Source organism: Pan troglodytes, chromosome 4 (assembly GCF_028858775.2).
Source record: "Pan troglodytes isolate AG18354 chromosome 4, NHGRI_mPanTro3-v2.0_pri, whole genome shotgun sequence".
NCBI lineage: Eukaryota > Metazoa > Chordata > Mammalia > Primates > Hominidae > Pan > Pan troglodytes.
In genome coordinates, this window is record NC_072402.2 from 45,007,907 (window position 1) to 45,030,968 (window position 23,062).

The 23,062-nt window shown below is 42.4% G+C and overlaps 1 protein-coding gene and 1 long non-coding RNA gene across 5 annotated transcripts in view; one reads left to right on the forward strand and one right to left on the reverse strand.

The window, feature by feature from the left end:
• LOC134809957 (uncharacterized) overlaps positions 1 to 18,249 on the forward strand; it is a 43,911-nt gene extending 25,662 nt beyond the window's left edge. Inside the window, exon 3 of the long non-coding RNA XR_010156904.1 lies at positions 16,870 to 18,249. This is a non-coding gene — a long non-coding RNA (uncharacterized LOC134809957). The remainder of the gene's footprint in view (positions 1 to 16,869) is intronic.
• NAIP (NLR family apoptosis inhibitory protein) overlaps positions 1 to 23,062 on the reverse strand; it is a 55,031-nt gene that overhangs the window by 10,365 nt on the left and 21,604 nt on the right. For all 4 annotated transcript variants that reach the window (XM_016953185.3, XM_063810381.1, XM_016953184.4 and 1 more), the window contains 7 exons: positions 22,340 to 22,391; positions 21,940 to 22,059; positions 18,986 to 19,085; positions 8,903 to 8,984; positions 7,853 to 7,910; positions 4,887 to 6,998; positions 986 to 1,153 (listed from right to left, as the gene is read on the reverse strand). In XM_016953185.3, the coding sequence (XP_016808674.2) occupies positions 986 to 1,153; positions 4,887 to 6,998; positions 7,853 to 7,910; positions 8,903 to 8,984; positions 18,986 to 19,085; positions 21,940 to 22,059; positions 22,340 to 22,391 (2,692 nt within the window). The remainder of the gene's footprint in view (positions 1 to 985; positions 1,154 to 4,886; positions 6,999 to 7,852; positions 7,911 to 8,902; positions 8,985 to 18,985; positions 19,086 to 21,939; positions 22,060 to 22,339; positions 22,392 to 23,062) is intronic.

Here is a 23,062-nt window from a genome sequence, read left to right on the forward strand (position 1 = left end):
CTGGAGTACAATGGCGTGATCTCGGCTCACATTGCAATCTCTGCCTCCCAGGTTCAGGTAATTCTCCTGCTTCAGCCTCTCAAGTAGCTGGGATTACAGACATATGCCACCATGCCAGCTAATTTTTGCATTTTTAGTAGAGACAGGGTTTCACCATGTTGGTCAGGCTGGTCTCGAACTCCTGACCTCAGGTGATCTGCCCTTCTCGGCCTCCCAAAGTGCTGGGATTACAGGTGTGAGCCACCAGGCCCGGCCTATATTAGGGATTAAGAACTCAGATTTTGGAGTCAAAATTCCTGTATTTGAGTCACAGATATACATTTCCTTAGCTGGATATTACGAATTACTTTATCTCTTTATGTCTCAGTTTTCCCAGCTACAAAATAGCATTAATAATAGTACTTTACTTTGGCCAGGCACGGTGGCTCATGCCTGTAATCCCAGCACTTTGGGAGGCCGAGGCGGGAAGATCATGAGGTCAGGAGATCAAGACCATCCTGGCTAACACAGTGAAACACCGTCTCTACTAAAAGTACAAAAAATTAGCTGGGCGTGGTGGCAGGCGCCTGTAGTCCCAGCTACTTGGGAGGCTGAGGCAGGAGAATGGTGAACCTGGGAGGAGGAGCTTGCAGTGAGCCGAGATTGTGCCACTGCACTCCAGCCTGGGCGACAGAGCGAGACTCTGTCTCAAAAAAAAAAAATAATAATAATAATAATAATAATAGTACTTTACTTCATAGAGTGGGTATGAAGACTGAGTTCATATTTGTGAAGTGCTTAGGATACTTCCTAGTGTGTAGTAAAGGCTCAATAATTACAAACAGCACTCTGCTTTCTTAATGAGAAAGAGTGCTATTCCTCACAATTTACCATGGATACAGGCTACACCCTTAGAACCACAGGCACTTTAACTCTTAAATAAATTATTGGCCAAGTAGCTTTTCCAACTTATGTAAAAACAAGTATATTAAAGTGCCATCCTTACCTAGTTTGGAAGGATCATACTCAGCTGAAATTTGGATCAATAATTTCTCCATATGGTGGAAATTTGGAAATTCTTCAGGAATGACTGAAAAAACATTTATATTGCCCTCCAGATCCACAGACAGTTCTTTCAGGCACAGGAACTTATCCAGATTAGGAAAGATTTGGTCTGGAAAGCAGCACAGTTTCCCATTATTAATCTAAAGAGTTCTGAATGGACATTTTAAAACTGTCATTTTGATTCATCCAGCTATTTTCACATGCAAACCTTCCACATACCATAAAACATTTTTTTTTTTTAAAGAATACATATATGAAGATATTGCTGTTTGCAGCTTATGCACTGTATGGGAAGCCCTGTGCTACTCTTCAGACTCACAAAAAGAAATATAGCATCTTGGCCAGGCGCGGTGGCTCATGCCTGTAATCCCAGCACTTTGGGAGGCTGAGGCGGGCGGATCACGAGGTCGGGAGTTTGAGACCAGTCTGGCCAACATAGTGAAACCCCGTCTCTACTAAAAATACAAAAAAAATTAGCTGGGTGTGGTGGTGTGCATCTGTAATCCCAGCTACTCAGGAGGCTGAGGCAGGAGAATCACATCAACCTGGGAGACGGAGGTTGCAGTGAGCCAAGATCGCGCCATTGCACTCCAGCCCAGGCTACACTGTGAGACTCCATCTCAAAAAAAAAAAAAAAAAAAAAAAAAGAAGAGAAAAGAAATATAGCATCTCTTCAACAAACGGTTGGGGACAACTGGATTTGCACATGCGAAAGAATGAAGTTGGATTCCTATCCCTCACCATGTAAAAAAAAATCAACTCAAAATGGATCAACGACCTAAATATAAAAGCTGAAATCACACAACTCTTAGAAAAAAACATAGGAGTTAATCTTCATGACCTTGGATTTGGCAATGGATTCTTAGATAGGACACCAAAAGGACCAGCAATAAAAGAAAAAACAGATAAATTGGACTTCGTCAAAATTTAAAACTTTCGTGCACAAAGGACATATAAATAAAGTAAAATGACAACCTATGGAATGGGAAAAATATTTTCAAACTGTGTATCTGATAACAGGTTGAAATCCAGAATATACAAATAACTCTTACAATGCAACAAAAACAACAATTTTTAAATGAGCAAACAGATATTTTTTCAAAAAGTGAAAAGATACTTAACATCATTTTCATGATTTGCATTAGAGAAATGCAAATCAAAACCACAATGAGATACCACTTCACAACTACTAGAATGGCTTTATGATAATCATCACAAAACAAAATGGGCTGGGTGAGGTGGCTCATGCCTGTAATCCCAGCACTTTGGAAGGCCAAGGTGAGTGGATCATTTGAGCCCAGGAGTTCAAGACCAGACTAGGGGCCAGGCACAGTGGCTCATGCCTGTAATCCCAGCACTTTGGGAGGCCGAGGTGGGTGGATCACCTGAGGTCAGGAGTTCAAGACCAGCCTGGCCAACATGGTGAAACCCCATCTCTACTAAAAATACAAAAATTAGCTGGGCGTGGTGGCGGGAGCTTGTAATCCCAGCTACTTGGGAGGCTGAGGCAGGAGAATGGCGTGAACCCAGGAGGCAGAGCTTGCAGTGAGCCGAGATTGCGCCACTGCACTCCAGCCTGGGGGACAGAGCGAGGCTCCATCTCAAAAAAAAAAGAAAAGAAAAAGAAAAAAGACCAGACTAGGCAACATAGCAAGAATCTGTCTCTACAAAAAATAAAAAATTATCCAGGCACGGTGGTGCATGCTGGTAGTCTCAGCTACTCAGGAGGCTGAGGCAGGAGGATCACCTGAGCTCAAGAGGTTGAGGCTGCAGTGAGCCATGATTGCACCACAGCACTCCAGCTTGGGCAATAGAGCGAGACACTGAAAAACAGCAATGAAAACAAAAACAGGTCGGGCACTGTGGCTCATGCCTGTAATCCTAGCACTTCGGGAGGCCAAGGTGGCTGGACTGCCTGAGCTCAGGAGTTCGAGACCGGCTTGGGCAACATGGCGAAACCCCATCTCTACTAAAAATACAAAAGTTAGCCAGGTATGGTGGTGCACACCTGTAGTCCCAGCTACTCAGGAGGCTGAGACAGGAGAATTGCTTGAACCCGAGAGGTGGAGGTTGCAGTGAGCCAAGATCTCACCACTGCACTCCAGCCTGGGTGACAGAATTAGACTCTGTCTCCACAAAAACAAAAACAAAAATTAACAAGTGCTGAAGAGGATGTGGAGTAATTGGAACCTTTGTACATGGATAGTGGGAATTTAAGATGGTGCAGCTACTGTGCAAGTTCCTCAAAAAGTTAAACATAGAACTACCATATGAATCAGCAATTCTGCTTCTAGGTATATACCCAAAATGATTAAAAGCAAGAACTTAAACCGATACTTATAATGCCAGTGTTCATTGCAGCATTATTTATGATAGCCAGAAGGTAGAAACAACCCAAGTGTCTCTCAGCAGCAGAATGGATAAACAAAATGTACTATATACATACCATGGAATATTAGCTATAAAAAGGATGAAGTTCCTTTTCAAAGTTGATACATAATAATTGTACATATTTATGGAGTACATGTGAAGGAATGAAATTCCAATATAGGCTACAACATGATGTACCTTGAACAGTATGCAAAGTGAAATAAGCCAGACAAGTGATAATACTTATAAACAATATCTAGAAGAGGCAAATTCATAGAGACAGAAAATAGAAGAGAAGTTATCAGGGGCTGGTGGGAGGGAAGATTTTTGTTTGTTTGTTTGAGACGGAGTCTCACTCGGTAGCCCAAGCTGGAGTGCAGTGGCATGATCTGGGCTCACTGCAACCTCTGCCTCCCAGGCTTCAGTGATTCTCATGCCTCAGCCTCCCGAATAGCTGGGACTACAGGCGCATGCCACCACGCCCAGCTAATTTTTTGTATTTTAGTAGAGACGTGGTTTCACCATGTTGCCCAGGGTGGTCTCAAACTCCTGAGCTCTGGCGATCCACCCTCTTCGGCCTCCCAAAGTGCTGGGATTACAGGCGTGAGCCACCGCGCCCGGCCCAATTTATTGTTTAATTGGGATGATGAAAAGGTTCTGGAGATGGATAGTGGTGATGGTTGTACAACATAGTGAATGCTTAATGCCACTGAGTTGTACACTTAAAATGATTAAAATGTAAGTTTTGTTACATGTATTTTACCATAATAAAAAAGTACTTGAAAAAAGATGAAAAATTTTCTAAATTTGGTAAATGTCAACCCACACATTCCAAAAAAGTTCAGTGCACCTCAAGCAAGATACATACAAAGCAAAGCACAACTAGGCATATAACAGTCAAACTTATGCTTAAGACCAAAGCAATACTAGCAACAATTAGAAAATGAAAAAATATTTTTAATGACATTTACAATACTTTCAAAAGATATGAGTATCTAGGAATAAATTTAATGAAAGATGGGTTAAGTCTACACTGAAAACTATCAAATAGTGCTTAGAGGAGTTAAGACACAAATAGATGAAGATATTATTTCCCATTAATTTATTTATTTCCCAGGGACTACAGGCCTTTCTTCCTTTAGGCAGCTAGGGTGAAGGTAATTTCTAAGCATCATCTTACATATAGCTAATTCTTTTACTAATCACAGATAATTCATGTCTTTATTAAGAACCTTCAATAATTTAATATAAATATTTTATTCATTTTATCTGAGTTATTTGAAAACCATTCTATTATTCAAGGACTTTTCACTAATTCATGCTACTGTCAAAAAAAATTAGTGAAGGTTTATTTTATATCTGTTCTATCAATGAGCATGCATGCTTTCGTGGCCTCAGAAGTTTTCAACCACTTAAAGTAAGAAAAAGAAATTATACATCAGAATAGTCATCCAAAATATATACAGGTATACCTTGTGACTGGATTGTCCCTGAGACTTCAAGAGATTCCAGGGAAGGCAGGGTGAGAAGCAGTTCCTGTTCAGCTGCGCTGAGTTCCAACTTGCTTATGGAGCACTTGGTGACAGAGGCCTTAGACAGCTCAAGAGCTGGGCGGATGCTCTCTATAAAGCCTCTGCTGTGGTTTAAATGGAGTTCGATGCGCTGTGAAGCTGAGAAAACTGTCATTAGAATCTCAAGCATGTCCTGGCCTACAACATCAATATCATTCACATTGACTTCTAGACAGGGAATCTTGTACTGCTTTGGAGAAAGTTTCCAATAGCCAGTACTAAGGTCTGGTGATGCCCTGCGCTGCATATCCATATAGCTCTTTACATTATCCTCTTTTTCAGCTAAATTTCGCTCCCATTCATTCATAGGTTCAAAGGCAGAAGCATAGTCCTGATCTATAGTTGGCACCTGTGATTTGTCAAAACATGTTTCCAGAACTGAAAAATGTGCTCTGGGTGATGTCTTATTTCCTCGTATTGAGAAGTGGATGCTCCTCAACAATGACAAGCTTTCTGGGTGGTCGAAAAAGTACTGTAAGTTAAGCACACCCAAAGTCAGTGTTCTCCCTTGAAGGAATTGCAAAACAAATGGAGAACACGCAGCAACAGTGTTGCTTTGATAAGCGATTTTCAGGGCAAGAACCAGTAAATGTTCTGAAACCATTGAAAAGTAAGCTTGTGGACAAATTTGCCACAATCCCCTAAGTAACTGCATCTGCAGTGAAATTTCTGGCTGGTGCTTTAAGTAGTCATCATTTTCAGATATATTCTCCAATGACTCTTTGTTATCCACTAAATGGAGCAAATGAGACACAATTTTGGGCCCTGCTTTTGTTGAAGGGAGGCTGGAGACATAGTTCAAAAAATTGTTGTAGGCGCTTACAGTCATCATGGGTGAGTTGATTTGTTTCAAATGATACAGTCCCAAATCTTGATGTTCCTGCCTATCTGAATCCAGGAGTTCAATCAGCCTCATCCCCGCAAGAAATTCTTGGAAGGCAGGACTTAAAAACCGGTAGAATGGTCTTAGTCTCTGGGCTGTAAATTTGCTCATCAAGCACATGGTTAGATCTTCATCTTCATCAACCCCTGCTTCTGCGAGATCATCATCATTAAACTCAAAGCAACATGAAAAAAACCCTTTCAAGGCCAGCTCACCACAGGAGGACACAGTTGCTTTGAGAATTTCAGCTGTCGCTTTGTTCCTTAAGGAAAGGCGTTCCATATAGGACTTGAAAACAGCCACATCATCAAAGGATGGGTCAAAAGGATACTGAAACCAATGAGCACAGATCGCTGCCACAAAGAGAGGAGTTTTCTGTATCTTCTGCAAACTTTGGTTCTTTCCAAAGTAAACCATAAACTTTCGCAGACGAGTCATATTATGTGAAAAGAGCTTCCGTAATATACAGACAGTATTATAAAAGGGAAATGCTTTGATCTCTAGAATCGTCTCTAGGTATCGACGGATGTCCCTGGCCCTGTCTGTACGGACAGCAATCAATAGGCAGGTCCGGGACAAGTGGTTTTTTTGAATCAGTTTTCCTATGACTTGAGGGATTGAACATATTTCTTTGTAGTCATCTAAAAGGAATAAGACCTGATTCTTTAACTGCTGGATGATGTTCCTCATGCACATTTCAGTAACAGATCCTTCTTTCTCTAGGAGCTGGTCACAGATGATACTGGCCAGCCCCTCGTCTGGTCTGGTGGAACTAAGGGAGAGGTAGAAAACCAGCTGGAACCTGTTTAACAGGGGACAGCATCCAGATGCCCACAGAAAAGCTATTTTCTTCAGGAGGACCGTCTTTCCACTTCCAGCTTCACCCTCCACACACATGACAGAGTTCAAGTTGGCAAAGACCTCAGGCAGCACCAGAGGTTCTTGCACAGGTTTGCTGATGTGTTTTGAAGCAATAGACAGATCACAGCCCAGCAAGTGGTCCGTGGCCAGATCAGAAGAGATATCAAGCAAAGACATGTGGCGGAAACTGGCGCTGGTATAAGCTGCTCTCAGCTGCTCATTCAGATTCTTTGCCTCTTGAAACCATCGGGCTTCACCCTGTGCCATTTCTGTGGAGAGAAAGAAAGGGGGGCACAACAGGGATTCATAGTCACATCTCCCTCAGTCTGAACACCATACCCTTTTCATTCCATGATTCTGCCTGTCTACTACGAATGTGTTAGGATTTTCCACAGCCATCCATGATTCCCACATTGCGATCATCTCATAGGTTTTGGCACAAAATCAGAATGTGGGAAGCATGTGTCCAAAGTGCCACACTTGAAGCAGGGACCTAGACATAATGTGTGCTTATCATAAGCACCATGCATCTCAGGAAAGAGGCCAGGCAAAGTGACTCATGCCTATAATCCCAGCACTGTGGGAGACCGAGGCAGGCGAATTGCTTGAGCCTAGGAGTTCAAGACCAGCCTGGCCAACATGGCAAAACCCTGTCTCTACAAAAAATACAAAAATTAGCCAGGTGTGGTGGCACATGCTTGTGGTCCCAGCTACTGGGGAGGCTGAGATGGGAGGATCACTTGAGCCTGGGAGGTCGACACTGCAGTGAGCCATGATCTTGTCATTGCATTCCAGCCTGGGTGACAAAGTAAGACCCAGTCTCAAATAAAATAAAATAAAATGAATAAAAATAAAAATCTCAGGAAAGAAGTTTACTGATTGGTGCTTCTAAGGACTGGTTTCCTTGTACCTGAGACACGTTGCCTACTATCAGTTTGGTCCTGCCTGCACTCTGGAGAAGCCACAAGAATCTTGACTTTTGCTCATACACGACACTGTTGCAATGCTGCTCCTCTTTGGAAGCTCTTTGGACAATTATAAATACTCTTTTTTTTGCAACTGCCCTGTATACAAATATATTTACAAATACATATAATCCCACGTGCTACTTCAAAGTTCTTACCTGGCACTATATGATCAACTGCTATTGAATCTTCAAGATTGCTTTCACTTGTGGTTTCCTTTGAAAAATAAGATCTTTTCTTAAATCAAAATTTGTATAGGAGGGTGGTGCATCATGTTGTAATCACTGGGGACTAAACATCTAAACACAGCCCACCCTCAAATATTTATGCTGATTGAAGGGAGGGGTGCTCCAAATATAAAGCAATTAATAATCTGCAAACATCTGCAGGAATGTGTGTTCCTCAGTGGTTCATATATGATACAATCCATAGGTGAATACTATCCAGGTAATGAGAATCATAGTGTCTTGAGCAAGAAGGATCCTCCAAAAGTCATTAGGTGCAGGCTCTGTCCTTGGTTAACTACATATTTAATATTACACATCCGGTACTTAGAAAGGTTATGTTTCTTCCTTAAAAAATAAGCTATTTCTATATCCCCAAACTTTTTTCTTTAGTGCCATTTTTCAATTCACATAGGAAATGAATCACGTGAATAGCAAGTTGGTTTTTGTGTGTGTGTTGGGCGGTGGGGGGGATGACAAACATAACATACCTAACACACAGCCTCAAAATAAGGTGGTATGTGTGTGCATTAAATTAGTAGTGGCTTATATCCCAGAGGACTAGGTAGGATTTCTCAGCTTAAAGTGGTCCGCCTATTACCTGGGTTTATGATTTTCTTGGGCACTTGCTTTTGTTAAAGTAACATCTTCTCAACCCCTAAAAAGGCCAAGTAGCAAATCCAGCCTTATTGCCCTCCACATGAAGATCCAGAGAGGATCCATTTAGCCTGCATGCTAATCAACAAAGTCTAAGAGAGTCTGGGCCTTGCAGTAGAAGAGATTGACTATACATTTCATGAAGCTAGGTATTGTGCCCGACTGGTTTATTGTGATTTCCCCAATCTGTACCTAGAACATAACAGATGTTTAGTAGATTTTTGTAGAATTTATTAACTTATTTATGATGAGACATTCCTGTTCAAAACAGTTTTCAATTACATGATCATGTGCTGCTAAAACAGACAAGATGATGGTGTTCATTACCAGTAATTCACAAGGTTCACCACGGCTCTGAAGGTCTGGAGTCACTTCCACAGAGGACTTCATATTTTGGAGAAATGGACAACTAAGTGTAAAAGTTAAAAGTTATAAAAATAGTTGTATGCATTTAAGTATTTGTGTTAGGTATTTTTGTTGTTGTTGTTGTTTGTTTTGTTTTGTTTTTTCAGAGACAGGGTCTCACTATGTTGCCCAGGCTGTTCTGGTTTCAAACTTCTGGCCTTGAGCAATTCTCCTCCCTAGGCATCCCAAAGTGCTAGGATGATAGGTGTGAGCCGCCAGGCCTGGCCTTGCATTAGGTTTTTAAAAACACTATTAGAGTTTTAGTGACAAGAATTAAGTATAAAACTATCATTTCCAGTGATTCTCTCTGTCAGTGTCATCAGGTAAGGCACTTAGGTTGTGGCTCTCTGCAAGAGAAACGTAAATGGTTTATAAAGTAATGGTAAAGGATATCAAGGGAATTTGGTGGAATGAGTGCGTATTTGACACTCCTCCATGCAACCAACAGAAATGAACTTAAAGAATCAAAAATAGGAAAAAAAAAACACCCCTCTATTTATGAATTCTGGAACAAAAAACAACATAGTGGAAAAACTGGTGAAATCCAAATAAACTCTGGATTTTAGTAAATAGTAATGCACAGTATATGAATTGGTACACTGATGATTTTGACAAATATGCTAGTGTAAGATGTTAGCATTAGGGTAAATTGGGTATGGCAATATATAGGAACTCTTTGTATTACTTTGCACTTTTTCGGCAAATCTAAATAATTTCAAATAAAAATTTATTAAAAAAAGAAAAAAAACTCTGTGAGTGCGGTGGTTCACACCCAAAATCCCAGCACTTTGGGAGGCCGAGGCGGGCAGATCACTTGAGGCCAGAAGTTTGAGACCAGTCTGGCCAACATGGCAAAACCCTGTCTCTATTAAAAAGAAAATTCCAAAATTAACCAGGCAGTGGTGGCGCACGCCTGTAGTCCTAGCTACTTAGGAGGCTGGGGCACAAGAATCGCTTGAACCCGGGAGGCGGAGGTTGCAGTGAGCCGAGATTGTGCCACTGCACTCTAGTCTGGGCAATGGAGTGAGACTCTGTCTCAAAACAAAACAAAAAACAAACAAACAAGGCCAGGCATGGTGACTCACGCCTGTAATCCCAGCAGTTCGGGAGGCTGAGGTGGGTGGATCACTTGAGGTCAGGAGTTTGAGACCAACCTGACCAACATGGTGAAACCTCACCTCTACTAAAAATACAAAAATTAGCTGGGCGTTGTGGTGGACGCCTGTAATCCCAGCGACTTGGGAGGCTGAGGCAGGAGAATTGCTTGAACCCAAGAGGCAGAAGTTGAAGTAAGCCGAGATCGCACCATTGCACTCTAGCCTGGGCAACAGGAGTGAAACTCTGTCTCAAAAACAAACAAACAAACAAACAAAAAACTAACCAACCACAAACCACTCCATTGCCAGGTGCAATGGCTCATGCCTGTAATCCCAGCACTTTGGGAAGCCAAAGTAGGAGTTTCACTTGAGATCAGAAGTTCAAGACCAGACCAACCTGTGCAACATAGAGAGATCTCCTCTAAAAATTAGCTAGCAGGGTGGCATGCATGTATAGTCCCAGCTACTTGGGGGTGCTGAGGCAAGAAGATCACTTGAGGCCAGGAGGTTGGGGCTACAGTGAGCCGTGATTGCATCACTGCACTCCAGCCTGGGTGACAGAGTAAGACCCTGTCTTAAACAAACAAAAAATTAAAAAAGAAACCCTCCGTCAGTATCAAAACAAAAGAATGGCCACAAACATACTCTCTAAAAACTACTTGCCAATCTCGTGAAACTAGGACGCAAATACCCTCTAAACTCAGGTTTGATGTATGCTTGAAGAACAAGAGAGAAAGTTCAAAAAGAGCTCTAGTTGCAATTATTAAAATGGACAGATGAGAACTACACATGTGAGTAAGTCAGTGGCCTATTCCCTGCTGTAGAATCACTGGAGAGCAGGAGTAAAGCAAAGGGACACTTTTTTTTTTTTTTTTTTGAGACAAGGTCTCACTCTTTTGCCCAGGCTTGAGGGTAGTGACGCGACCGAGGATCAATGCAGCCTCCAACTCCCAGGCTCAAGTGATCCTCCCACCTCAGCCTCCCAAGTAACTGGGACTACAGGCACGTGCCACCATGCCAGGCTAATTTTTTTTTTTTCTGGGCTCAAGGTATCCTCCCACCTCAGTTTCCCAAAGTGCTGGGATTACAGGAGTGAGCCACTGCATGTGGCCCAGATACTTCATTTGTATTGCCTTCAGGTGACTTGGCGATGAGTCCAGAAATAGAAGCATAGCTTCAGGAAAACAAGAAGTAGAACTTTTAATGTTTCTGTCCAAAGTCAGCCATGTAGAGGTAAATAAAAACAAACCCATAGGGAAGGGGTGAAGTGGCTTACAAAAGAAAAAAAATATTTTAATAGGCCCATCAAGGAAAAGAACTATGAAGGAAGGTAAAATATAAACTTATTCATACAAACAAATGCCAAATAAAGTCAGTTGCCAGCATAACTGCACTACAAAAAATGTGAAAGGGACCAGGCACAGTGGTTCACCCCTGTAATCCCAGCACTTTGGGAGGCTGAGGCAGGCAGCTCATGAGGTCAGGAGTTCAAGACCAGCCTGGCCAACATGGTGAAACTCTATCTCTACTAAAAATACAAAAATTAGCCTGGCATGGTGGTGGGCACCTGTAATCCTAGCTACTCAGGAGGCTGAGGCAGGAGAATCGCTTGAACCCGGGAGGCAGAGGTTGCAGTCAGCCGAGATCGTGGCGCTGAACTCCAGCCTAGGAGACAGAACAAGACTCCATCTCAAAAAAAAAAAAAAAAAGTGAAAGGAAGCACATCAGTTAAAAGGAAAATGATAGCAGATGGAAATTTGGTTCTACTCAAAGGAATGAAAAGTACCAGGAATGATAAGATAACTAAGAGGGCAAATATGAAAGACATTTCCCCTTGTAAAAATGTACTTAAATTGTTTAAAGCAAAGATATAACATTATATTGTAAGATTTATTAAAGTACATGGAAATAAAATGTATGACAATAGCACAAAGGATGAGAGGGGAGAAATGGAAATATACTATTGTATGGTTCATACATTTTATGTCAAGTGTTATATATTTTTTTGACCCAGAGTCTCACTGTGTCACCCAGGCTGGAGTGCAGTGGCATGATCTCAGCTTTCTGCAGCGTCTGCTTCCTGGGTTCAAGCAATTCTCGTGCCTCAGCCTCCCAAGTAGCTGGGATTACAGGTGTGCGCCACCACACCCAGCTAATTTTTTTGTATTTTTAGTAGAGACGGGGTTTCACCATGTTGCCCAGGTTGCTCTGGAACTCTTGACCTCAAGTGATCTGCCTGCCTCAGCCTCCCAAATTACCGGGATTACAGGCATGAGCCACTGCACCCGGCTGTTATAATATTTTTGAAGATTACTATGATATGTTAAATAGGCATATGGTAAACTCTAGAGCAAGTAGTAAAAAGGTAAAATAAGGATTAATAGCTAATAAGCTGACAGAAATAAAATGGAGTACAAAAAAATACTCAAGGAGGGGGTAGAAAAAAGAAAAAAAAAAAACCCTAAACCCTAGGAAGTCAGGAAAAGAAAAAGAAACAAAGAAATGATGAAATAAATAGAAAGCAAATGGTAAAATAGGTTTAAATCCAACCATATTCATAATTGCATTAAATTTAAACGTTCTAAACATTCCAATTAGAAAGCAGTTATTGTCAGACTCTTAAAAAGCAATACCTGGCCGGGCGTGGTGGCTCACGCCTGTAATCCCAGCACTTTGGGAGGCCAAGGCAGGTGGATGATGAGGTCAGGAGATCGAGACCATCCTGGCTAACACGGTGAAACCCCGTCTCTACTAAAAATACAAAAAATTAGCCAGGTGTGGTGGCGGGTGCCTGTAGTCCCAGCTACTCGGGAGGCTGAGGAAGGAGAATGGTGTGAACCCAGGAGGCGGAGCTTGCAGTGAGCCAAGATCGTGCCACTGCACTCCAGCCTGGGCGACAGAGCAAGACTCCGTCTCAAAAAAAAAAAAAGAAAGACCTGGCTGGATGTGGTGGCTCACACCTCCATCTCAAAAAAAAGCAAGACCTGTTGGGTTCAGTGGTCCACACCTGTAATCCCAGCACTCTGGGAAGACAAGGCAGGAGAATTGCTTGTGGCTAGGTGTTTGAGATCAGACTGGGCAACATAGTGAGACCTTGTCTCTACAAAAAATTAACAAACTTAGCCAGGTTTGGTGGCATGTGCCTGTAGTCCCAGCTACTCAGGAGTCTGAGGTGGGAGGATTGCTTGAGCCTGGGAAGTCCAGGCTGCAGTGAGTCAAGACTGCACCACTGCACTCCAGCGTAGGCAACAGAGCGAGAGTCTGTCTCATAAAAAAATAAAAAATAAAATAAAAGACTCCACTGTGTTATTGCCTGTAACAATTCACTTTAAGGCTGGGTGCAGTGGCTCATGCCTGTAATCTCAACACTTAGGGTGGCAGAGGTGGGAGGACAGCTTGAGCCCAGGAGTTTGAGATCTGCCTGGGCAACATAGTGAGACCCTGTTACCCACAAAAAGGAAAAGGAAAAAACAAGAATTGACTTTAAATGTAGTCACAGATAGATTAAAAAGAAAATAATCTAAAAGATGTAACATGAAAAAACTAATAAAGGCCTAAAAAATACTATCAAGGATAAAGAGGGATATTTCGGTTTTTTAGAGACAAAGTTTTACTCTGTCACCCAGGCCAGAGTACAGTGGCACAATCATAGCTCATTGCAACCTGTACTCCTGAGCTCAAGCGATTCTCCTGCCTCTGCCTCCCAGGTAGCTGGGACTACAGATGCATGCTACCATACCCTGTCTTAAAATTTTTTTGTAGAAATGGAGTCTAGCTATGTTGCAAAGGCTAGTCTCAAACTCCTCGCCTTGTGCACTCCTCCTACCTCAGCCTCCCAAAGTGCTGGGATTATAGGTGTGAACCACCATGCCTGCTTGGGATATTTAATATATTCTCTGGAATATGAAAGACCAAAGGGCAAAAAAATAGCTAAGACACACTCTTGAAGAGAAAGAACAAGACTATTCTGCAGGAAAATATGAAAATAAGCTCAACTGCCGGGCGAGGTGGCTCACACCTGTAATCCCAGCACTTTGGGAGGCTGAGGTGGGTGGATCACCTGAGGTTGGGAGTTCGAGACCAGCCTGACCAACATGGAGAAACCCCATCTCTACTAAAAATACAAAATTAGCTGGGCGTGGTGGCACATGCCTGTAATCCCAGCTACTTGGGAGGCTGAGGCAAGAGAATCACTTGAACCTGGGAGGCAGAGGTTGCGGTGAGCCGAGATCGTGCCATTGCACTCCGGCCTGGGCAACAAGAGTGAAACTCCATCTCAAAAAAAAAAAAAAGGAAGAAAAAAAGAAGAAAATAAGCTTAACATTATTAGTAATTACATTGACAAAAATTAAAATTTGGGCAATACCAAGTTAGTGAGGAAGCAAATCAATAGAAACGCATCTAGGCCTATGGGAATGTAAATCAGTGCAACCACTTTGGAAAAAGCTTTGCATTATCTAGTGGAGTTGAACACCCGCAAAGTTCTATGACTCTGTAATTCTTTACTTTGTTATGTATCCTAGAGAAACACACATGAGCACTGGAAAATATGTACAAGAATGTTCATAGGGCATTATTTGAATTTGCAACACTCTGAAAACGACCCACAAGTTTAATCAACAGTAAAATAAGTTATTATATATTCATAAAATAATACACTATTTACCAATGAAAACAAGTGAACTACAACTGTGTAGTACATATAAATATGGATGAATCTCAAAAACATCGTGGAGTAAAACCAGCCAATTACAAGAAGAATCATGCAGTATGCTTCTTATTTGAACTTCAAGAATAGACAAAGCTAAATATGTTTAAGGATGTATATGTAGTTGGTAAAACCAAAAAGAGAAGCAAGGGAATAATTAACCCAAACTGAGCATCACATTTACCTCTGGATTGGAGGGACAGGGATATAATCAGAATTAGGGGGTGGTTGGCATGCAGAGTTGTTTTTTGTTTTTTGATTTTTTTTTTTTTGTGACAGAGTCACGCTCTGTCGCCCAGGAGTGCAATGGCGCCATCTTGGCTCACTGCAACTTCCGCCTCCCAGGTTCAAGCCATTCTCCTACCTCAGCCTCCCTAATAGCTGGGACTACAGGCGTGTGCCACCAGGCCCGGTTAATTTTTTCTTTTTTTTAACAGAGATGGGGTTTCACCATGTTGCCCAGGCTGGTCTCGAACTCTTGAGCTCAGACAATCTGCCCACATCGGCCTCCCAAAGTGCTGATATTGCAGGCGTGAGTCACTGCACCCGGCCGCAGGGGTCTTTTAAGGCATTGATAATGTCCAATTTCTTGACTTTACTAGGAGGTTCATAGGTTGCTTTTTATTCATTCTTTAAAGCATACATAAAAATTTTAGGTAATCATTTGGAGATATACTGGTTTGCAGTTTTTTTAAAAGAGGCAAAGGAAGAGTAAAAATCCAAAAAGGAGTTGGCTGGGAGCAGTGGCTCATGCCTGTAATCCAAGTACTTTGGGAGGCTGAAGCAGAAGGATCATTCGGAGCCAGGAGTTTGAGACCAGCCTGGGCAACAAAGCAAGACCCCATCTCTACAAAAAAAAAACTTTAAAAAATTAGTCGGGCATGGTGACACATGCTTGTAGTCCTAGCTACTTGGGAGTCTGAGGTGGGAGGATCACTTGAGCCCAGGAATTTGAGGCTACAGTCAGCTAGGATTGCACCACTGCACTTGCTCCAGCCTGGGTGACAGAGCCGAGACCCAGTCTCTTAACAAAAAAACACTAAAGGCCAGGTTGGCGGCTCACACCTGTAATCCCAGCACTTTGGGAGGCTAAGGCAGGAGGATCACTTGAGGTCAGGAGTTCAAGACCAGCCTGACCAACATGGTGAAACCCCGTCTCTATTAAAAGTACAAAAAATTAGCCAGGCATGGTGGGGAGGTACCTGTAATCCCAGCTACTTGGGAGGCTGAGGCAGGAGAATCGCTTGAACCCGGGAGGCGGAGGTTGCAGTGAGCCGAGATCACGCCACTGCACTCCAGCCTGGGTGACAGAGTGAGACTCCATCTCAAAAACAACAACAACAAAACAGTAAAACTAATAATAATAATAATAGTATAAAAGGGAGTTGATCGATTCCAGAGTGAGTTCTAAATAAGACTAGACTGCATCCTAGCTTATCCTTCCAAGAATTAAGTAGAATGTCCCCATTGTTCTCAATAATTTATTATACACTAAGCCCAAATAAGAAAGAAAAATGAGGTAACTACTGCTATCAAAATACCTTCAAGGCAATAAAATTAGATAGAAGTATTCATTTTATTTTATTTTTGTTTTTACCACTATACAAATGAGCAGGAAGCATTCATTTTAAAATCTGTATGTGTTCATATTCATTTCTAAAAAAAAAACTCTTACTAATTACATAGTGAAAACACAAATTTCTTCTTGCAATTAAACATTTCTAAAGAGTTTGATGGGTAAAAAAAATTAAGTTTAAAGATTCATAGAAAAGAAATATTTCTTCATAAAATTTTAGAACAGATCTTTTTCTGAAAGCTTCCAGCACAGGAAAAAAAAAAAAATTTGTTTGCAGTAAAAGGATTGAGAAGCAGAAAGGCATGGAACTTCTCGACAGCACATTAGGAACCAGTAGAAATGTAGCAGTGCCTCTACAATCTAGAATTAAAATGACTTCCAACCTATAATTCTATACCTAGCTAAACTATCAAATAAGTGTGAGAATACAGGAAAAACATATATCTAGATAGATCTATATGTCTGTATATGCATTATATGCAACTAAAAGTGTGTATTTCTTATGCAGTCTTTCCCAGGGAACTCCGATGAAGTGTTCCACCAAAATGAGCAAGTGAACCAAGAAGAGGATGACATTAGATCCAGGAGATACAACAGAGGAGATAATCTCCAGGATGCCTGTGAAGAAAGATCCCTGGATCCCAGGATGATTATAGGACAAGTTGTTCATAATCCAGCAGGCCAGAAGACTTCCAGGGAAACTCATTCAAGAAGGTGAAAATGATGGATGACTCCTCCAAGATGAAAATGGACCAGCCGCAGTGGCTCACGCCTGTAATACCAGCACTTTGGGAGGCTGAGGCAGGCGGATCACTTGAGGTCAGGAGTTTGAAACTAGCCCGGCCAACGTGGCAAAACTCCATCTCTATTAAAAATACAAAAATTAGCCAGGCATAGTGGTGCATGCCTGTAGTCCCAGCTACTTGGGATGCTGAGGCAGGAAGAATTGCTTGAACCTGGGAGGCAGAGTCTGCAGTGAGCCGAGATCATGCCACTGCACTCCAGCCTGGGTGACAGAGCCAGACTCCGTCTCAAAAAAAAAAGAAAAAGAAAAAAAAAATGATGACTCTTTCAAGAAATGAAAATGATGAGATATCTGGTAGGTCTGAATGACTTAAGAGGAGATTTAAACATTTGGGATAATTTGAAGATGAGCTGGTGTTCGTCTTCATTTATTTCATTTAAATAAATAAATAAAATTATTAATACATGAATTTTATCTCAAGAAACAAAAATAAGCAATGTACATAAAAATTAAGCAGATGGCTGGCCGGGCGCGGTGGCTCACGCCTGTAATCAGAGCACTTTGGGAGGCTGAGGCGGGTGGATCACGAGGTCAGGAGATGGAGACCATCCTGGCTAACACGGTGAAACCCCGTCTCTACTAAAAAAATAAATAAATAATAAATTAGCCGGGCGTGATGGCAGGTGCCTGTAGTCCCAGCTACTCGGGAGGCTGAGGCAGGAGAATGGCATGAACCCAGGAGGCGGAGGTTGCAGTGAGTGAGATCACGCCATTGCACTCCAGCCTGGGCAACAAAGTGAGACTCCATCTCAAAAAAAAAAAAAAAAAAAAATTAAGCAGATGGCTATAATTTTTTTAAAAATAGAAAAGTGTTGATGAGAAATGGGAAACCTCATACATTGTTGGTCAAACTGTATGCTTCCATTTAGAGGAAATAGTCAGAACAAATAAATCCATAGACACCAATTAGGTTGGTGTATCCCAGGGGCTGGGCATGGAGTGGGGTGGAGAGAGAAGGAGGGCCTGCTTAATGGATACAGAGTTTTCTTTGGGGGCGATGAAAGTGTTTTGGAACTAGATAGAGGGGGTGGTTGCGCAACATTGTGAATGTACTATAATAAATGCCACAGAATTGTGTACTCTAAAATGGTTTAATTGCTGTGCATGGTGGCTCACGCCTATAATCCCAGCACCTTGGGAAGCCAGGATGGGAAGACTGCTTGAGCCTAGAAGTCTGAGACCAGCCTGGGCAACATAGAGAGACCCTGTCTCTTAAAAAAAAAAAAAAAAAAAATTAGCTGGGTGTGGAGACATGTGCCTGTAGTCCCAGCTACTTGGGAGGCTGAGCGAGGAAGATTGCTTGAGCCAGAGAGGTCAAGGCTGCAGTGAGCCATGATTGCACCACTGCACTCCAACCTGGGCAAGAGAGAGACCCTGTCACAAAAAATAATAAATAAATAAATAAAATTGTTACTACGTGAATTTTACCTCAGGAAAAAAAAATAAGCTAACATACCAACAGGACAGTTATTACTTCCTAAAAAAATAAAAGGATATACAGGAAGGGAAAATAAATAAAAATTTACCACAAGCTTCAGCTCCACATAGCATTTGTATAGTCATGATAATGTAAACATGTAATGTGAATATATGAATCTAGCCAAAACTATGCCATAACTATAAAGAGGCGAAGGCTAGTACAGGAAGGGGGTCATGGAGCAAAGGGATGAAAGACATGAAGACTCATCCTTCATAGCCTGAATCAGAGGAGTGGATAAAGACTCAATCTAAAGATAAAATAAGGCAGGAAATGAGGAAAAAGAAAGAAACTGTTGAAGTGCATCGAAAGTTGCAGATGGGTAACATTCATTCCACTCACTTGGGAAACCATCTGGTGTGATCGTCTAATGGGTCATCACCTTCCTGCCATTTCTCTAAACACCCTCCACAGGAAAAGCACTGGACGATGTCCTTTATACCTAAAAGTAAGGAAACTTGATCAGTGCCACTGGCATGGGCATCTGTCCATTAACATGCAGATAATAACCACCAGACCTGTAATAGTGAAAGCCTGTTCAGTCTCCAACTGGGTTTTGTGACAGTCAGAAGTTGGTTACCAGTGAGGCAATTTTCTATATAAGACTCTGTCCACCAGTGGGGTAACTGGCAAGTAGTCATTGAATGCTCCTACACACCATGCACTTTGATGCGCACCATCCCTCTGCCCCATTCTCCTTTGATCAACAAACAGATTGGCAACCAGAATCTGGAATTGAAGCTCCATGAGGGGGCTGGGCGCAGTGGCTCATGCCTGTAATCCCAGCACTTTGGGAGGCCAAGGCCAGCGGATCTCCTGAGGTCAGGAGTCTGAGACCAGCCTGGCCAACACGGTGAAACCCTGTCTCTACTAAAAATACAAAAATTAGCTGGGCGTGGTGGCACATGCCTGTAATGCCAGCTACTCGGGAGGCTGAGGCACGAGAATCGCTTGAACCCAGGAGATGGAGGTTGCAGTGAACCAAGATAGCGCCATTGCACTCCAGCCTGGGTGACAAGAGTGAAACTCTGTCTCAAAAAATAAAAATAAAAATAAGCTCTATGAGGGTAGAGGTTTTTGCTCACTAATGAATGACATGAACCTAGAAAAGTGCTTGACACTCATGTGGCAGTCAATTAGTATGCGTTTAATGAATGAATCAGAAAGAATATATTTAGAGCTCAAAAAAAAAAAAATACCAGCAAATCTAGCAGCCCTTATGTAAGTGAATGCATGAAGAATTAATTGCCTCTTACCACATTATTGCCAGGTTTATTACACCAGAAATAGGATTAAGTCTCTTTGTGAAATTATATTTCTTTGGAAAGAAATTGGTATTTAGCTCTGCAAAAGGATCAAACTAGAAACAGAGCATTTCTCATCTTCCTTCCACTCTGGGAAAGCTGGGGCAGAGGAAAGCCTCCCAGAAATATGAGATCCTAGAGCTTGCAAGATCTGAAAAGAGTCAGAGATGATTAGGATTTGTGTGGAGTGGTGGAAGATTGGAAAGGAAGAGGGGGAGCACACTGGTCAGAGGGGTCTTGCGGAAGGCTGACAAGAGGAAGACACAGTAGAGTAGGGAGAAATGGCAAACACTCTTTCCAAAGGCTTAAGATTGTGAGGCAGTCAGATTTTTTTTTTCCAATGGCACATGTCTGTTAGGTAGAGTGACAACTATATTCTGCTTCTCTGTGTTGCTCTATGGTATTTGTGACAGCTACTTGATCTCTCAGTTAAAGATCTGCATTAACCTCCACTGTAACTTATGCATGTGTTCGGTTTGAGCAAGACCAGCAAGGTACCTAGGAACCTTTCCCTGATCATCTTGTATTTCAGGCAGAGATTTAGCTGACAGGAACCAGCCCATCATTTATAGATTGCAGAGGTGCTTCCTAATGACCAGCAGCTAAAGAGAAAATGCCACAATCTGGTGGAAGGCTCTACATGTTTAGGAATCATGAAAATTAATTTCCTGATTTTCTCCTGCAGGCAGAATGTGGCAAAGATTGCTATCCATGTTCCTATTATCTCAAATCCTTCCATACTAATAGAAATCCCAATATTTAGCTGGGCACATTGTCACCCAGGAAAAAGATTAGGTTTCCCAGCTTCTCTTACAGCTAGGTATGGTCATCTGACTAAATTATTATTATTATTATTATTATTATTATTGAGACAGAGTTTCACTCTTGTTGCCCAGGCTGGAGTGCAATAGCATGATCTTGACTCCCCACAACCTCCACATCCCAGGTTCAAGCGATTCTCCTGCCTCAGCCTCCCAAGTAGCTGGGATTACAGGCACCCACCACCATGCCTGGCTAATTCTTTGTATTTTTAGTAGAGACAGAGTTTCACCATATTGGCCAGGCTGGTCTCAAACTCCTGACCTCAGGTGATCCACCCACCTCGGCCTCCCAAAGTGCTGGGATTACAGGCAGGAGCCACCATGCCCGGCCCATCCAACTAAGTTCTGATTAAAGAAATATAAGCAGAAGTGTCCTGTGACAGTTTCTAGGAGCACTTTGTCAGGGGACAAGAGGTGAGGAGAGTAATGTGTAGAAAGAAAAGACATGATAATTATCACAAATAGAATACTTGTATTCATTGTTAGTCCAGACCTTAAGGTTTCAAATTTGAAGGTTTACCACCTAAGGAAGGAATAGAAAACTGGGAGAGGATTTATGATGCAGGAAAGAAAAGAGATCTATGCCAGGTGCAGTGGCTCACACCTGTAATCCCAGCATTTTGGGAGGCCAAGGCAGGAGGATTACTTGAGCCCAGGAGGTTGAGGCTGCAGTGAGCCATGATCTCGCCACTGCCCTCCAGCCTGGATGACCATGTCTCAAAAAAAATAGAAAAGAAAACGAATCTATAAGAAATGCTGAAGAGAGGCCTGGCGCGATGGCTCACACCTGTAATCCCAGCATTTGGGAGGCCAAGGCGGGCAGATCACGAGATCAGGAGATCAAGAGCATTCTGACTAGCATGGTGAAACCCTGTCTCTACTAAAAATACAAAAAAGTAGCTGGGCATGGTGGCAGGCGCCTGTGGTTCCAGCTACTCCAGAGGCTGAGGAAGGAGAATCTCTTGAACCCGGGAGGTGGAGGTTGCGGTGAGCCAAGATCTGCATTCCAGCCTGGGCAACTCTGTCTCCAAGGGGGAAAAAAAAAGAAAAGAAAAAGAAACGCTGAAGCTAGTGGACATTGCTGAGTGTAGCTAAACGTAAGCCCAGGAGCATAAAGTCTATGTGGGAATTAAAGGTCAAGCAAGCAAGTGGGCACAACCTACTGACTCACCTGTGTAGAAAAGACCTGCTTTGGCCAGTGCTGCAACTCCCACAGCTGATTCCCGGGGCCAGTCCTTAAAAGAGTCCAGCCGTAGTTCTTCGTAAGCAAAGATGCTGTCATTGCAATAAGCTTGAATAAAAAGCACAAGGTGAGACCAGCAGGCTTTAGTCTTTTTTTTTTTCTATATCTTTATTGCTGCTGCACAAATTAAAGAGACCAGTAGGCTTTGATATTGCAAGTATCAGTGTTCAAGTTGTCCCTTCACAGTTACAGATGGAATGATGTCTAGAGTTTGCTTCAAAATAAACGGCGGGGGGTGGTGGGGGGGGAAGACAAAAAGAGATAGGGACAAAAAAATCAAAAGAAGAAATAAACAAGCAAAGCCTTTGGAAAATGTTTGAGTTTTTACCTGATGCCATAGGTAATTCTCTGTGGACCCAGGAATTCACAAAATGTTCTCCCTGAGGGAAATTAAAATTCAAGTTGTTGATTGTCTGACTTTTTTTTTTTTTTTTTTTTTTTTTTTTGAGGCACAGTCTCACTCTGTTGCCCAGGCTGAAGTGCAGCGGCAGGTTCTCGTCTCACTGCAACCTCTGCCTCCTGGGTTCAAGTGATTCTCCTGCCTCAGCCTCCCGAGTAGTACAGTCATGTGCCACCACACCCGGCTAATTTTTTTTTTTTTTTTTTTGTATTTTTAGTAGAGACAGACACGATGTTGGAGGTCTTTTTTTTTTTTTTTTTTTTTGAGACAGAGTCTCGCTCTGTCGTCCAGGCTGGAGCACAGTGGCGCGACCTTGGCTCACTACAAGCTCCGCCTCCCAGGTTCACGCCATTCTCCTGCCTCAGCCTCCCGAGTAGCTGGGACCACAGGCGCCTGCCACCATGCCGGGCTAATTTTTTTTTTTTTTTTTTGTATTTTTAGTAGAGATGGGGTTTCACCATGTTAGCCAGGATGGTCTCTATCTCCTGACCTCATGATCCGTCCGTCTCGGCCTCCCAAAGTGCTGGGATTACAGACGTGAGCCACTGCACCCGGCCCATGTTGGAGGTCTTGAGGCTGGTCTCGAACACCTGATCTCAAGTGATCTGCTCAGCTTGGCCTCCCAAAGGGCTGGGATTACAGGCATGAGCT